This window comes from Sminthopsis crassicaudata, chromosome 2 (genome assembly GCF_048593235.1).
Source record: "Sminthopsis crassicaudata isolate SCR6 chromosome 2, ASM4859323v1, whole genome shotgun sequence".
Classification (NCBI taxonomy): Eukaryota; Metazoa; Chordata; class Mammalia; order Dasyuromorphia; family Dasyuridae; genus Sminthopsis; species Sminthopsis crassicaudata.
This window is the reverse complement of record NC_133618.1, coordinates 612900943-612918605: the sequence shown is the minus strand read 5'-3', so window position 1 is coordinate 612918605 and position 17663 is coordinate 612900943. Positions and strand designations below refer to the sequence as shown.

Here is a 17663-nt window from a genome sequence, read left to right as displayed (position 1 = left end):
TTCCTTCCTTCCTTCCTTCCTTCCTTCCTTCCTTCCTTCCTTCTTTCCTTCCTTCCTCCCTTCCTTCCTTCCTTCCTTCCTTCCTTCCTCCCTTCCTTCCTTCCTCCTTCATTTTTTAAAGGACACCTCTTGCTTCAACACAAGGGCTTAAAGATTCCTGGTCTTGTTCCATAGCTGTGGCCAGGCTCTTCACCTTTGCTTCACTGCTATAAGAAACAGAGGGGGATAAAGTCAAAGGACCTTTGAATCTCAGAAAGGCCAACTGCCTTCCAAGTACTCACATTGGCAAACCTGTTCACAATCCTGCCTGTGGGTGTGGTGTCAAAAAAACTCATGGGCGCTCGAAGGATGTTGTCTAGCAGCTGCAAGTGCAGGGTTTGGGAAGCATGTAAGGAACCATAGGCAGACAGGAAACTTGCCAAAAGCACAAAGAAACCTAAAAATGTTTATGACTCCAATCAATATCTTGCTCTGGGTAGAGAAAAGTTACCCCAATCCTCTTCTCCAGCCCAGAGATATGAGATACTTCATTTTCTATTGAGGGAATTCTCAGACCAACCTTGAGCAAATCCCAGCACTCCATAAATTCCGATCCTCAAATCCCGCTGAGAGGTTGGATAGGTTTTATTCATATAGTCCTTGGAGTCATTGGTCCATTCACTGAGCCAGAAGTTGGATCCCATGAAAGCCACAGAATTTGCCATATAAGCAAGGAGAATGAAGGTGATAAACCACCATCCCATTGCATTCAGGTACTTCAGGAATACAGAAAACTTCACCTGGAAAGCCGCCACACAACCATCATTATCATCATCACCACCACCATGAGGATGTAATTACCACCCTCCTCTTCCTCCTCCTCCTCATCATGATCACCACCATCATCATTACCATCACTATACTTCTCATCAATAGGAGATCCCCTTTCACCTTTGTGATTAGGATCTGCCTACAATAGTAATCAGGAGCAAGCCCAACAGCCTTGACAAGAAGAGAGGCTGGTAGTAAAGTTTCCCAGGCATTTTCCCATGGTGCCTGAATATTGGTCAAGCCATTGGTCAAATGTCCAAATGCCCATCAAACCAAACACCCACCAGATCAGTGGTTCCATGGAGATTGTATGTTTTTTCGGGAGGGGCGAGCACAAAGGGAAGAGAAACTTTCTTTCTTTCTTTCTTTCTTTCTTTCTTTCTTTCTTTCTTTCTTTCTTTCTTTCTTTCTTTCTTTCTTTCTTTCTTTCTTTCTTTCTTTCTTTCTTTCTTTCTTTCTTTCTTTCTTTCTTTCTTTCTTTCTTTCTTTCTTTCTTTCTTTCTTTCTTTCGAAATTGGGGTTAAATGACTTGCCTAGGGTCACATAGCTAGGAAGTGTTAAGTGTCTGAGGCCAGATTTGAATTCAGGTTCTGCTGACTTCAGGACTGGTGCTCTATGCAATGTTGTTTTTCAATAACATCATCAATATATCACAACCAAATCCTATCAACCCACAATATCAACTGACTGAAACATAATTTGGATGGTGTTTGAACCATCCAGCAGCATTAACCTTCTTGAGCATCATAACTATCTTACTCATGTGAGCACAAACATTGCTTCCATGGAACTAATTGCCCTCAGTGGTGTTATTTCACTTATCATTAGGTTTTTATAGGAACAATTAACAATTAAGTAGAATATGCTTGTATGCACATTAGGTCTCAACATGCTTGTGGTCCTGAAGTTCCGAGCTAAGAAACTATTATTTTGATGGTGATAGGTTTTTTTTTTTGTTTTGTTTTGTTTTTACCTGTCCAGTTTCTATTGTTTCTTTCTCAATTAGTTTTTGTCCCTTCACAGCCTCTTCATTTTCTTTTTGCTTTGGCTTCATATTATCAACTTTTAGGGAATTTCGGAGGGACTTGCGTTGTCTGTTGCTGTCAGATCTGGATCTGAAGGAGTAGAAAAGGAGAGTAGAAAAACACCATATCTAGGTGTGATGAAGGCAGCCTCACAAATCCACTTCCTGTTAACAGATGCTGCTATTGCTCTATTTGGAGAAACTACTTTCCTTTGGGATGCATTCTGAGCTACACAGTCATTCTAGGAGTGCTGATATTTTAGTCCTTTACTGGTCTACTCTGTCTTTGTCTTTCTCTGTCTCTGTCAGTCTCTGTCTCCATCTCTGTCTGTCTCTGTCTCTGTCTCTCTGTGTCTGTCTCTCTCTGTTCCTCTGTCTCTGTCTCTCTCTCATACACACACACACACACACACACACACACACACACACACACACACACACACACACCCCTAGTCTCATCCTCAAGCCTTCCCCCACTTCTCCATCCATTAAGGCAGAAAAAAAATGGTACAGTGGAAATGACATTAAACTTAGCATCAGAGGACCTTAATCGGAATCCTCTCTCACTCACTGCCCATGTAACTCTATCCAAATTGCTTAACTTCTCTGTCTCAGTTCTCTCATCTATAAAATGAGTAAATCACTCTAGATGACCTTGGGGGTTCCTTTCAAGTATGAACCTAGGATACTCTGAGGCTAAGAGTATGGAGACTCCTTCCTTTACGCTAAAGAGGGAAGGTGACACGTGTCAGAAAATGGAAGCAACAGGGGCCACTCCTAAAAGACAGGTTCCCAACCTTCGACTGAGTGTTCGTTGAAAGTTATTCTCTCTTTTTAAGGTAATGGAGACTGCTTCATTAGGAATTTCTTCCATACTTGGTACTAATCCAAGGTCATCTTCATTTTCACTTTCACTCTCATTTACTAGAAATAGACATAAAGATCATAGAAATAAATGTTAAAAGAGAAAACAGGATTTGTATCTATAGAAATCATACCAAGCCCTCAGATTGAAGCACAGAAAATCTTGATCTTATCCTTTACCCACCGGCTGAATATAAAACATAGTCATGTTTCAGGAGTTATCTGTATACCCTTTGCCAAAGTAAACCCTAAAGTGGTGGGAATGTTTCCTTTCCCAAGCATTTCCCAAATAGATAAAATCTATTTTGGAGAGAGTTTGGTGGCACAGTGAATAGAGTCAGGAAGATCTGAGTTTTATTCTGCCTCAGACATGAGTGGATGAGTCACTTAATCAGTTTCTACTTCACACATTCTTACCTCACACGCCTCTCTCTCAATTTTTACAATCCCAAAAGCCTTATGTAAGTGACAATTATTATTATTATTATTATGGTTGTTCAGTCATTTCAATCATGACTTCAGTCAGACTCTTCATGACCCCATTTGGTTTTGTTTTGTTTTTTTTTTGGCAAAGATACTGGAGTGTTTTCACCGGTTCCTTCTCCAGCTCATTTTACAGATAAGGCAACAGACCAAACAGGATTAAATGCTTAGGGTCACATAGCTAGTTAAGTGTTTGAGGCCAGAGAAGTCTTCCTGACTCTAAGTCCAATATTCTCATCCACACAATGGATGGATAGATGGATACATTTTCGCCCAGCAGTCTCAGGTATCAAATGGTAAAAAGGAATTTCTTTATGGAATCATGGGTGCAGTCTCCATTGCTACCATAGCTAAAAGATCCTGATTTATGGATATTTCCCCCCTCTTTTAATACAATTTACTTACATGTTAAAGGGGATGGATAGTAAAGGATAGAAAGAGCCAAGGAGTGACATTACCACGTTTGGGGGTTGAGCCACAAAAACCAATAGAAGTGTAATATCCCTAACCAGTTGACCTATGTGCCAGAGGAGAAGGCCAGCAGGGTATCACTGTTGAGATTGACTTGATAAGGGATGAACATATAATATGTATATGTATATCTATACATATATATATCTATATATATATATCTTAGGTTTTATTGAGATTACATCAATACATTTTTTTTGTTTTTTTTTTTGTTTGTTTTTGTTTTTTGCTCTTCTATACACTGCCTTCTCAAATACTTCATTGTATTCCAGAGTTTCAGGAACTGAGTCTGGAGTCTGAGTCTGTATAAATAATCTTTAAGCACCTTAACGAAAGCCTCTGGACATCCCAAACTCTTTTTTTCATAGGAACCTCAGGTGGTGTGCTCAGTACATAGAAGAATAAACTCCATTACCGGCTGTTTACCACCTCCCAGGGGCAGTTGTATCTTATGTGACTTTCACTGCTGTACCTGTGGCCTCTCCTTCTGAGCTGCTTTTCTTGGCAAATAGCTTCAGATTCTTGGCAAATGTTGCTTTGTTAGCCAACAGAGCACTGTAGGTTCCTTTCTCCACTACAGCACCATTCACCAAGACCACAATCTCATCCACTTGGGGAAGGAAGTGAATGCCATGTGTCACCAATATTCGAGTCTGCAAAAGGAATCATTGGATATTCCAAGTCCATCATTCATTTCTGCAAGATTGGGCTGTAAATATAATCTTCCATCCCATAAAAGTAATTGAGGAAAGAAATTCCTTTGGACTCTGAGTCTAATCTGGGGCCCCACCATGCCTCTTTTCCAAACTTTTCTCAAGTCCATAATAATAATAATTGAACTCTGCACAAAAAGACAACACTTCTAACCCACCTCTTAGTGGGACTAACATTTTTGGGTTGTTTTGACCGAGTGAAGCAATAGGGTTTGCTCCTATTCAGTTATCCTGTTGATCAAGAGCTCACATCCACAAAATATCTGATTGGTGAAGGAAGGATGATACAATCTGTGACCAGAGGATATATAAAGAATTCCAATGGTCTTAGTGCAGCTTTAAACTATAGACTTTTGGGACTAAAACTGTTGGGACATCCAATGATGAAGCTAATAGATCCACACTGCTCTAGCCAATGAAATCAAACAACCCAAGGTGTCTGATTTTATACCAAGAGGATACTAAAGATAATTCTACAATACACAAAGAGGCAACCCCTCCTCTGTCATTCTCTCCTTCTCTTTCTGTCTGTCTTCCCAACCCCCTCTAAGTTCATTAAAAGCACAAATCATCTTCCATAATTGAATTCCTTGCACAAAGTGGATGCTTCTTGATGGATTCAAGGAAAGGCTGCCATAGTTCCCCCCCTTTGTATTCTTACCTTGTCCTTCAGTAACCCATTTGGGCCAATGACTTTGTTGAAAAGATGCTTTCCTACGTGAGAATCTACAGCTGAGAGAGGATCATCCAAAATGTAGATGTCTGAGTTGTTATAGACGGCTCTAGCTAAGCTGATGCGCTGCTTTTGCCCTCCACTAAGGTTTATACCCTAAAATTGAAAAAAAAAAAAAGGCATTTCTGTTCACCCCACCCCACAAGAGAGCTAAAAATAACAGCTCACATTTGTTGTTGGATCATTCAGTGCTATCTGATTCCTTGTGATGCCATTTGGAACCTATTTGGGATTTTCTTGGTAGAGGTACTAGAGGGGTTTACTTTTTCTTTCTCTAGCCCATTTTACAGATGAGGAAACTGAGGCAAACAGGGTAAAATGATTTGTTCAGGGTCACCCAGATACTAAGTGTCTGAGGCCAGATTTTAACTCAGAAAGATGAATCTTCCTGATTCCAGAGATGGTCCTCTGTCCCTTCTGCCACCTAGCTGCTCCTTATAAACAATTATTTGGTTGTTCTTTTCTGCTGAGTCCTTACCAGCTAGTTCCCCCATCTTTCTTTTATTCTCAGAATTTCTTTGCTCTGTACCTCACACAACAATGTTGTCCTCATTTAACCCCCCAAGTCATTACAGACCACAAAACACTGAAAGTCACTTAGATAGGCTGAAGAGGAAGACTTCTAGTGAGGGTTTAAAAGTGCAGAGACCTCCATTACTCTCATTCTAATAAGGAAGGCAGGACATCATAGTGGAAAGAAGATCAAAATAAGATGTTCTTATTTTGACTTGCCACACACTTAATTTGGTGACCCTGGGCAAGACATTTAATACCAATGAACCTCAGTTCATTCATCTGCAAAATGAAGTGAAGGGTCAGGACCACATGATCAGTGAGATATGGAAATATTACCACTGGTGCCCATTTAAATTGTCATGAGGCACAGATAAAGTGATGGAGATAGAATACTCTTTAAAATACTCACTATTACATAATATATATGTATATTTATACATAATAGATACATAAAGATATATACATAATATTTACATGCATAATATATAATAATACAATATTACTGCCATTAATATTACTGCTAGAATAAATGGCAGAATGGCACAGTGGAATTGGATTAAAATCCTGATTGTACCATTTAATACCTTTGCAACCTTTAGTAAATAATTCCTCTCTCTGGGCCTGATTTTCCTCATCTTAAAAAAGATTAGAAGAAGTTTAGAAGAATTGCACATGTTTAATCTATATTGGATTATTTGCTATGTAGGGGAGGTGGAAGGGGAGGAGGGAGGGCGAAAATTTTAGAACACAAGTTTTTGCAAAGGTTAACATTGAAAACAGTCTTTTCATGTATTTTGAAAAACAAAAAGCTATCATTATTTTTTAAATGACCCTAGAAAAGCTAAAAAAAAATAAGGGAGTTTGTATTAGATAGACTCTAAGTTCCCTTCCCCTAGATCAATGATCCTATCATGTTTAAGGACCCTTCCTCTTTCTGATTTCAGGACACCCAAATCACTTTGAGCTCCAAGTACCTTCTCTCCGATTTCAGTGAGGTCCCCTGCAGGCAGTATTTTCAAATCTGTGAGGAGAGCACAGGCCTCTAGAACCTGATAATATCTCTCTTCATCCAGTGGGGATCCAAACAAAATGTTGTCTTTCACGGAACCATTCTGGATCCATGATTGCTGAGGAACGTAGGCTATAGAGCCCTGGATGGAGAAAGATCAGATCACATTGACAGTTACAATTCTAAAAACAATGAGAATGCAGGAGCAAAGAGAAAAATATAATAAAAGAATAATGTTTCTAAAGCTCTAATTTTAAGAAACAGAAATAGAAGTGAGACCACTTGAGCACCCAATATCTAGAAACTTGGCCAGCACTCACTGCAGTGCCCATGGAGATAAAGACAACCATTTCACTCACATTTGATATTCCATGACTGTTTTTTAAAATTTTGTCTTCCCTATATGATCCCCAAGGATAAAGAACAGGGGGATTTCAAGCTCAGGAGATAAGGGCATAGGACATATATTTGAAAATACCCAGATTCTAGTCAGACTTAAATGATTAAGATTAATACATGTATGCTATTGATGGAGGAAGGGAAAAGAACTACAGCAAAGCGAGAAAAACATGGAAATTAAGTGTCAGAGAATAACTTCTGGGATAGCACAGAACTGCTGTGCATATTTTTCTAAAGCAGACCTGTTTAGAATTGTACCTTACAATAGAGCTATTTAGTGGCAGAATCGAATTGCTCTGAGAGTATGATATTTTTGGATAGTCATATATAACCCTTGGCTCACAGGGTCAGTATGTATGTCAGCTTCCTTCCAGAGTCTTTCTCTCCCTTCAGGGACCTGAGGAGAGTCTGGAATGGCATAAATTCCCTCAAAGTTTAAAGTCAGAAAACCAGGATTTCTTTTCTCTGTAGCTTTTATTAACTCCTCCCCCAAGCAGGAATGAAGCACTAAATAATCAAGTCTCCACTAATGAAGCACTTAGCACAGTGCCTGACACAAGTTGGTACTAAAAAAGTGTTTATTAAATGAACGAATGAAGCTAATCTTTGGTTCAAGATTTACACATATCCAAACTAACATAGTCTAGCAGTAGAACCTGACCTAGTTGGACTGACTGATTTTGGAAGAAGAGTCAAGCTGTAGAACAGAAAGAGCAGCTCTTCTAGTCACAACGAGGTAACATAGGAAGAGGAATTCATTACTCTCTGTTTTGCTATTCCATCCTAAGTGCCTTTCTATCCGCTTCAAAGTGGGAACCTCCCATATATAGGTGCTGTCTCCTCCATTAGAACGTGAGATGCTTGAGAGCAAGGATAGCCATAGTTTTCTACATGCATCTTTATCATTTCATACAGCACTTTGTCTATAGTAAAGGGTTAATAAATATTTTTTTTCATTTATTTATCTCTATTTGGAATGATCCAGGGCTGAGGTTATAACTAGACTTTTACCTCCAGGAAATATTTTCAAATGAGAAACTTCCAAATGTGACTTCTAATTTTCAGACTCAAAATGTCAAGACATTTGATTAATTTCATTAAGGAAATTAATTTTTAGACTTCATTAAGATATTTATTTCTGCTTCTATAGTCAAATGTCAGAGATACATCATCCAGATGTTTTTCCTCACCTTGAGAGTGATTTGCCCATGGACAGGCTCCATTTCTCCCAATATGGATGACATTAGGGAGGATTTCCCAGAGCCAACAGCTCCCACCACAGCTACCAGTTGGCCTGTCTTAATGTCCAGAGTTACACTGAAAGAGAAAAGAAACTAGTTAGGGGAAGGAGGAAAGGAGGGAGGGAGGGAAAGAGGAAGACTTAGACAGACAGAGGAACAGAGACATAGAAATGGAGATACAGAGAGAATCAAGATAGGGACCAAAGCCCAGAGATTTCAAGGAGATTCCAACATTGGAACACCCATATCCTTCAAAGTTTGGAAGCTTCCCAAATCCATGACTTAATTACTCCTTCCCTCATTTCTATCAGAGCTATGCTTATGTCTTCAATTCAGCAAGCTTTTATTAAATATATGCAAGGGAAAAGGCAGCATAGATCAAGCACAGTCAGCTTTAAAGTCTTCTCTCTGATAAATATAGTCTGTGACACTGGGAAAGTCACTCAATTTCTTAGTACCTCCAGACAACACTACAAAACTATAAATTGCAGAGAATTTTGCCAATTTGCATTAGTAAAAAGAATTTTGTTATAGGTCAAGTCCCAAAAATAAGGAGAAAAAAAAGCTCAAGGTACTGTAGCAAGCCAGTACAATGCAGAAATGACAATTAAGTAGTTCTTGCCCTCAGGTAGTTTACATTCTATTCCAGGAAGGGACCCAAAATGTTTTCATGAATTCTTGCATTCTAGACAAGATAAATTTCTTAACCTTCTACTTTCTACCTTTAACCAACACATTTAGAACCATAGGTAATGTCTCCCATTCTTTTTCAGCTCTTTATGCCAATTGGGATCAGGGATCTAGTGTGGAAAAAAAAAGGACTTCTAAACTTTAAATAAACTTTAATTTTGAGTTTTAAACCAATGGCCTTTCCTAGAAGTCTTTATAGTCCACTGGCATTGGCTTTGGTAACTCAGAATTCAACTAAATAATGAAAAAGCTTCAGGGTAGGATCTTAGGAGAGAATATTCCAGTAAGGGTAAAATTAAAGGCTGTGGTGGGACCTGAGTCAGATCTGTGTAGTGCAATACCAATCATACAGTCATAGGGAAAAGAGATTTCACTTACTAGGTGTTATCAAATTTCTGCAAATCTTGATCTTGAGAAATTCATCTGACGACGAGGAGTCTATAGCTTTTTTCTGTCCCTTCTCTATTTTAGAAAAATCCTCTAACACAGGGGTTTTCTGTCTACTTAATTTAAAGAACTTATATATAAAGAACTAAAGCCCTGAGATACCTGGGACCAGCAATGAAAACTTCAGAAATGGCAGTGGTGTTGACTACTCACTTTTGGATGGCTGGCTCAATACCTCGGTCCCAGGTAAAGGAGGCTTGGTGGAATTGAACAGCTTTGTCTATTGAGAGAAATGTAAGCTCTTTCAGTTAAAGACAAAGCAGAAAGTGTGTTCAGACCAATTGTTTCAACTGCTTTTCAACTTCCATTCCAACAAGATAGATTGCCCCTTGTCCCAGACTATTCATTGTTAAAGACTGGTCCCTGAGACATATATATATATATATTTATATATACACACAAGGTACAAGGATGAGACAAGGATTGGTTTGGGGTTTTTCTATTGTGGGTATCTCAGACCTTGCTCAGTTTCCTTGGCTGGAGTCTTGCTGCCCAGTCTATCTCCCCCAATACCTTGATGATCTAAGTTCTTCTTTAGTAACCATCTTGATCAGTCACTGCTCCCTCTGACTTTTATTTCTTAAAAGGCTCTCATTCTTCAAAATATTCTTCTGTTCCTACCATTTACTAGTGTCCACTCTCCAAAATGCCTTGTGTTTATTTACTTTACATTTATGCTCTTTGTACTTATATATGTACTTGTCTCAGCTATTTGAATATAAGCACAGTAAGAGCAGAGATAGTCTCATCCTTTGTACTCCAGCACCTAGAACAGTACCTGGCTCATAGGAGGCACTTAATAGTTGCTTGTTGACTGATTGATTGCTAGTGTTTACTGCTTTGATTTCCAAACCTTTCTAAGATTTGCCTATATCAACATGTATCCTTGATTTGCATTCCTGTCAGTTCCCTGGCCCCATTTTATTTGCTCATGACTACTATAGCAGCACACCTAATATATATGGCCCAGATTGCACGCAAAATTCATGGATGACTTATGATTACAACACATTTCTCTGTATTCTCAGTCCAGTAATTTCTTCTATAGGTCTGTGATGTCCAATGGTCACCCAATATACTCTATAATATATGTACTTTTAATATTTAAATGTAATTTTGTTTTGAGAATTTGGTGACATTCACCTATTCATTTCTTCTTGATCCCCTCAATGAGAAAATTATAACTACTACAGAAATAGAAAAACAGGTTTAAGAATTGCTATCTTGAATGCTACCTGTGGGGAAACTTGACCCAATTTCAAAAGACATCATTTACCAGAATGAACATCCCATCGGATGCTGGATGTATCCAAGTCATCTCCAGTCAAGTACTTTTCCAGGCGCTCCGTAGAAACACTAACCTATAAGAAAGTACAAAGTATTCTTAAGAGTTAAAAGCTACCAAGAAGTCTGGGTTCCCCAGACTTGATGCTCCCTAACTATACCTCATTTGTGTTATTTTGTAAGAAGAGATTTTTTCCTCCCTCTGTGGCACTGAGTTTCCTATCTGTGGCAAGATCCTCTGAGAGAACAGAAAGGAATGAAATGCTGAAGAAATCACTGAAAGAGGACATGTTTATAGAGGCTGCATATTTAAATGGAAAAGATCACAAAAACAGAAAACAGACTTTAAGAGTAGCTTAAGACCGTTATAAACTCCAGGAAGAATAATAAGTCAAGTCAAGAAATATTTAAGCATCAAAGAGAATATTTTTACCTATTATTTTCCAGGCAAACAAGTATAAAAGTTATCATCTCCATTTTAGATGGATGAAATTAAAGCTTAGAACTATTAAATGATTCAACAGAAGTGAGATCAGACCAGAAGACCTACAAGCCCCTAGAATGGCAAGGCTGTTGGGAAAGACCCCATGTCTACCTGGAAATGCGCCAAAGCATTCCAAGAACATGAAATACTTTGAGCAAGTAACTTCATCTTCATCTATAAATTGGGGGATTAGGAAAGGTTGCTCTCTAAAGTCCCTTCTAATTTTATTATCCTGTATTCTGCTTTATATGATGGGGCATGATGTTAGAAACTTTATCATGGTATACTCTTAGCAGCAAGGTAATAAAGTGGATAAACCAAATGAAAAATCAGGATGACTTGAATTTGAACCTGTATGATCCTGGGAAAATCATTTAATTTTTCTCAGCCACCATTTCTTAATCTGTAAAATTGAAATCATAATAGCCCCTACCATACAGTGTGTAATGAAGATCAAATGATATAATGTATGCAAAATGATTTGTATACCTTAAAGAGCCATCTGAGTGGTAATCATTATGATTATTATCATGTCATCATCACTACTCATCATTATTATCATTATCATTACTACTACTATTATTCCCCCTCATCCTCTTCATTATCATTATTACTCCTCCTCCTTCTCATTATTATTAACATTATTACTGTTACTATTATTACTCCTGAATATTATCATTTATCATTACTATTATTAATCATTATCATTACTATCACCATTATTCCCCCTCCTCTTCATTATTATTATTATTATTATCATTACTACCACTATTATTCCCCCTCCTCTTCATTATTATTATTATTATTATCATTATTACCACTCCTCACTACTATTACTATTCCTTAATATTATCATTATCACTATTAGTACTATTCTACTATTCTTCATTATTATCATCATCATCATTGTCATTACTACTACTAGTAGTACAACTACCACTACTACTTACCTGGAGTATGGAAGAAATTAGCATTGGGAACATGGCCAAGGGGAAGCGGAGTATGTTAAACAGAGTAATAGAAGTGAAAGCCTTTTGTGCATCCAAAACATTATTGTTATCCACGAGGACATAGACAATAAAAGTTATCAATGATACCTGAGAATCACAAGATCATAAGAAATTTACATAATTTTAATTTTGTAAATTTTACAATAACTAGCCTAATTCTAACCCTCAACCGTATACATTCAAAACATAATAGTTGGAGGGGGGGGGTTCAATCAATCAAAGAGCATTCATTGAGCACCTAATACAACTCCTCTCAGTTAAGAACCTTGCCTCTTATTTTAAAGAAAAAAAACTGAGGTCAATTGCCAAGAACTACCTCTCCTTTTCACTTCCTCATCTCGAATCACTTAGATACCTTTTGACACGATCTCCCCATTACCTCTTCCTCCCACGATGAAGTGATTTTGCTTCTTACCAAGGCAAAACTCGACAGATTACCCTTTCTATCACCTCCATTCTTTCACTTATCTTCAACCTCTCCCTGTCTATTTCATGGTGCTGGAACATAGTAGGTGCTTAATAAATGTTTATTGACTATGCCAGGCTCCAGGCTGGGGATTCAAAGAGGAAAATGACAAGTGCTTGAGCTCAGGGAGCTTGTATTCTACCGCTCTCTGCTGCCAGGGCTTTGTCTTATTAAGTCCCAGAAGAGGGTTCCTTCCATATTCCTTGTGAGGAATCCAGGCAAAGCCTAGTTTCATATATAAACGAGGGAAAGCTAAGGAAGCTTTTCAGAGGACTATTGATTTGAAAAGGGGAATTTGGGCAATTGTGGCTTTTTAAGTGAAAGATGCGCAGGCTCCAGTTTAAGCCATGGAACAACAGCAGGACAAGAGTTGCAGGTGCAGGTAAGAACACTGTGGGGATGGAGGAAAGGGCTGGAAAAAAGCTGCTCAGCCCAGCTGTGGCCTCTAGGGGCAGTGTGTTGATAAAGGGCTCCAGGTGAGTGATTCCTGGTTAGTCAAAGAGAGAACTAACTTGATTGGCCAAGAGCTCTAGGGACATCTATTGCTCCTCAGCGCCACCTAGAGTTAGAGAAAGGTGAAGCTTTGCTCTCCACTACCGCCTCTGGATGAAGGAAGAAAGAGAGAGGGGCTTGGCAGCTGTTTTGGTGCACAGATGAGGATGTATTGCCCTTCCATAGGCTCACACCAAAAATTTAACTATAGGCTTTTACTGGTATGCGGTGCAGTCAGGGTGTGTTGGAACACACATAAGTGCATTGTTAAATTTAGTATGAGTAAAATTTTTTTTTTTCATAAGACAAAACTTTAATTGTTGGGAAATTATTGAGGGAAATCCATTATTATTATTATTATTATTATTATTTACTTGCCTCTTAGATTTGGGGAGAGCATATTTCTTTTTTTTATTTTATAATTATAAAATTTTTTTGACAGTATATATGCATGAGTAATTTTTTTTTATAACATTATCCCTTGTAATCATTTTTCCTAATTATCCCCTCCCTCCCTCTACTCCTTCCCCCCGATGACAGGCAATCCCATACATTTTACATGTGTTACAATATAACCTAGATACAATATATGTGTGTAAATCCAATTTTCTTGTTGCACGTTAAGTATTGGATTCCGAAGGTATAAGTAACCTGGGTAGATAGACAGTAGTGGTAACAATTTACATTCACTTCCCAGTGTTCCTTCTCTGGGTGTAGTTGTTTCTGTCCATCATTGATCAACTGGAAGTGAGTTGGATAGTATGAGTAAAAATTTGCAAATTCTTCAAATCGTGGCTTGATTTATTATTGATTGTTTTAAATCTAGATTTAAGAGAATGGTGGGAAAAAAAGTCCAAGCGCTGATTGTTAAATATTTTTATCAGTACACCCCTGACTATAACCTACTTTGCCTGTAAATTCATCTCATCCCACTTGCTGCATTACAATGGGGGATGGTGAGGGGGTGGGCTCATCAGTGTAAGTGGACAATTCATCAAAGAAAACTTTATACTTAGGGTATTAGAGACTTTTAGCTCTTTCTTTGTACTTTTTTTTTTTTTTTTTGCACTCAGCACAGTGTAACACACAGTACATAGTAAGTCCTAAATAAATAAATGCCTATTAATTGGCTGATTATCATGACATGGAACAAACCCAGAATTTCTAGGTCTTTTGGGGGGGAGGGGGTAAAATGGTCTGCTCTCTCCAGGAAATTGCCCTAATGTACCAGAAACACTCATTTCACTGACCCCATTTGTTTCCTCACACTTACCATAATAGGGGCTAGATTGAAGATGAAGATCACAACAGACTGCAACAGAGAATATGTCTTCAAGCTCTTCAGCTCCTTCTTTCGAATCCCCAGGATCTGCTCCATAAATGAAGGTTCCCAGGCAAAGTATTTCAGGATCTACCAAAATCAGAAGGCCACTGAATTTTAGAACTGGAAAAAAACTTGAGGATCCCCTAGTCCAAAAGCCTAATTGTCAGATTAAGATGTGTAAGATGAAGTGATTGTCCAAAGCTATGCAGCAAATTAAGACCAGATTTCCTAATTCCTAGTTCTTTGCTTTTTCCAGGATATCCTGCTGAACATTGACACATATACTTTGCAAAGTATCATCTATCAGGATCTTAGGATAAAAGCTAGAATAAGATTTCAACAGGTAAATGGAAAGCTTTAGAAGAGAAGTATTTGAACTGTGCACCATGTCAATGAAAAGACCCTCAAAGTCAAGGTCTCAATTCTTTGAGTAAGCTCAAAAGCTGAGAGCAATATTTCAAATAATTCTAGAGCCTGAGATTTCACTGTATGAATAGTAGATTGCAATGTAGATTGCAACTTCAATATAACTTGTTAGATGGTCTTCAAGAGTAACAATGGCAGAAGAATTCATTTTCTGATGACAAGTAGGTGATGTAACTCTCTAAATTTAGCTAAACTGGTCCTCAGACAACAGCAGTCCATCTCCAGGCCCCTACTCAAAGTCTTTACAGCTTGGTAGTGACTACCAGAATTCTTATTCCACCAGCACAGCCTTGTAAAAAAAAAAAAAAACCCTAGGTCTCCACTACCTCATAAAAGGGGTGGATGACTTTAATGAAAGAATAAGGGGCAGTAAGGCAAGGAAAATGAGACTTCATAGGGTATCAGTTGGATCAATTCACTCACCAGGACAAAGGGCTCAGAATTTCAGATCTCTGAAGTGTTCATAAAATTTAGTAAGCTAATTAATGCCTATGACCCCACTATGGCAGGAGGGAGCTCCAGGTTCTGCTTCTCACCTTTATTCCACCAAGAATCTCATTCATGAGCTTGAGACGCTTGTCTTTGTTCTTCATATTCTCAACCTGCCGGGGAGAAGGAATATATGCATGCACATATGAATATATGTATCATATCATGCATATCTTTATATGTATTTATATACATCTATACACACACATATATAAAATAGCCACAAATATGTATTTATACTTATATATGAGGTAGCTAGATGGCTCAATAGACAGAATTCTGGGCTTGGTGTCAGGAAGATCTGGATTCCAATCTAACCTTAGACACTTACTAGCATTGTGATCTTAGGTAAGTCACTTAACCCTATTTGTCTTAATACACCAGAGAAGGAAATGACAAATCTTTCCAGTATCTTTTCTAAGAAAACTCCATTTGTGTGCCATGGTTCACAAGGCCACAAAGAGCAAATGAGCAACTGAACAATAACTACTTATGTATATCTGTGCACACATGAATATATTGAAAATATAATGTATCATGTACATCTATACATACACATATATGTATGTATATGTATGGGTATATACCACCTCTGATACCATTCTCTTTCATCTTCTCTAAAAGGTCACCCCTGCTCTCATTCCTGCCCTCTCTAACCTTTAGTTCTCTCTATTCACAAGAATACCAACTGTCTCTTAATCATAAACATCTGTGCTATATCCTATATTTATGGTAGTTACCACCATAAATGTCTCCCACTTCTTAGATTCCTTGGAAAAAAAGCTATCTACACCCAATGCCTCTATTTTTTCTCCATCCTCTTTTAAACCTTTTGCAACCTGGCTTTCATCTTCATTATTCAACTGAAACTACTTTTTCCAAAGTTGCCAAGATCCAATGGACAGATGTCATGCTCTTTTCTCAATTCTTACCACTCTTGATCTCTCTGCAGTGTTTGAAACTATTAACCACCTTCTTTTCCTGGATACTCTCTCCCCTCTGGATTTTCTTGTCTTCTGCTCACTCTTGGTTTTTGTTGTAAGAGTCTAATCACTTATTCTTAGTCGCTTTTGCTGGGTTTTCATCTATGTCACACTCTCAGCAAGTGTAACAAAGTTTTACCCCAGTCAAAGCTTTTTTATTTGTACTCTCTCATTTGGTAACTTCAGCAGCTAGCATGAATTCAATTATCATTTCAATATCAGATGATTCCTAGATCTATATATTCAGCCCTAGCCTTTTTCCCGAGACCCAGTCTGAATCAGCAATTGCCTATCAACCATTTAAAAATGGTTGTACTTTGGCATCTCAAACTCAATACATACGAAACAGAACTTGTTATTTGTCCCTCCTTAAACCCATTCTTTTTTTCTGAAAGTTTTTGTCACTCTCTGGAGTACCACAGTTCTTCCAGTCTTGTAGGTTCCCAAATTTGACATCATCCCTTACTCTTCACTCACTTATTCCTCATATCTAATCAATTATCTAATCAACTGCAATCTGTCCTCCACACAACTGCCAAAATAATTTTTCTAAAGTATAGACCATGTCACCTAGAAATCCTAATCCCTTCTCAGAGTAAATATAAATTCCACTGTTTAGCATTTAAAACTCTTTGTGACTTGGATCCTTTCTCTTATCAGAAGGGTTTTTTTTTTTTTTTTTTTTTTTTTCCTGAGGCAGTTGGGGTTAAGTGACTTGCTCAAGGAGTATTAAGTGTCTGAGGTCAAATTTGAACTCAGGTCCTCCTGACTTCAGGACTAGTGCTCTATCCACTGTGCCACCTAGCTGCCCCCTTCTTATCAGTATTCTTACTCTATTTTTTCCCCATGTTCTATACATTCCAGTCATACTGGCCATACTGGCCTATGTGCTGTATTGTATACTTGACTCTTCATCTTCTCTGACCTTTTCACTGGATATCCCCCATGCCTAAAAGGGGTCTTTTTCCTCACCTCTGCCATTTATGAATCACTGGATTTCTTGAAGAATATAAAAATAGTAATTCATATAAAATGATTATAATAATAATAGGGGCAGGTAGATGGTACAGTATACCAGCCCTGGAGTCTGGAGGACTTGAATTCAAATCTGACCTCAGACATTTCCTACTTGTGGAAATTTGGCAGTTTTTTAACCCCAATTGCCTCCTCCCTCTCCCATAAAAAAAAACAAAGATTCAGTTCATATGCTACTTGTTGCAAAAGATTTTTCTCATTACCACCCCTGCCCCCTTTTCCCTTTTAATGTTGCCTTATCTATAGATAATTTGCACAGACTATTTAGAT

General features: G+C 38.1%; 1 protein-coding gene across 1 annotated transcript in view; it reads right to left on the bottom strand.

The window, feature by feature from the left end:
* Positions 1–17663, bottom strand: part of ABCC2 (ATP binding cassette subfamily C member 2) — a 71607-nt gene that overhangs the window by 17629 nt on the left and 36315 nt on the right. Inside the window, exons 11-23 of the mRNA XM_074296058.1 lie at positions 15423–15488; positions 14410–14547; positions 12119–12265; positions 10677–10761; positions 9554–9620; positions 8213–8339; positions 6589–6765; positions 5027–5194; positions 4125–4305; positions 2632–2758; positions 1784–1925; positions 560–779; positions 282–436 (exon numbers count right to left, since the gene is read on the bottom strand). Of these exons, the coding sequence (XP_074152159.1) occupies positions 282–436; positions 560–779; positions 1784–1925; positions 2632–2758; positions 4125–4305; positions 5027–5194; positions 6589–6765; positions 8213–8339; positions 9554–9620; positions 10677–10761; positions 12119–12265; positions 14410–14547; positions 15423–15488 (1800 nt within the window). The remainder of the gene's footprint in view (positions 1–281; positions 437–559; positions 780–1783; positions 1926–2631; positions 2759–4124; positions 4306–5026; positions 5195–6588; positions 6766–8212; positions 8340–9553; positions 9621–10676; positions 10762–12118; positions 12266–14409; positions 14548–15422; positions 15489–17663) is intronic.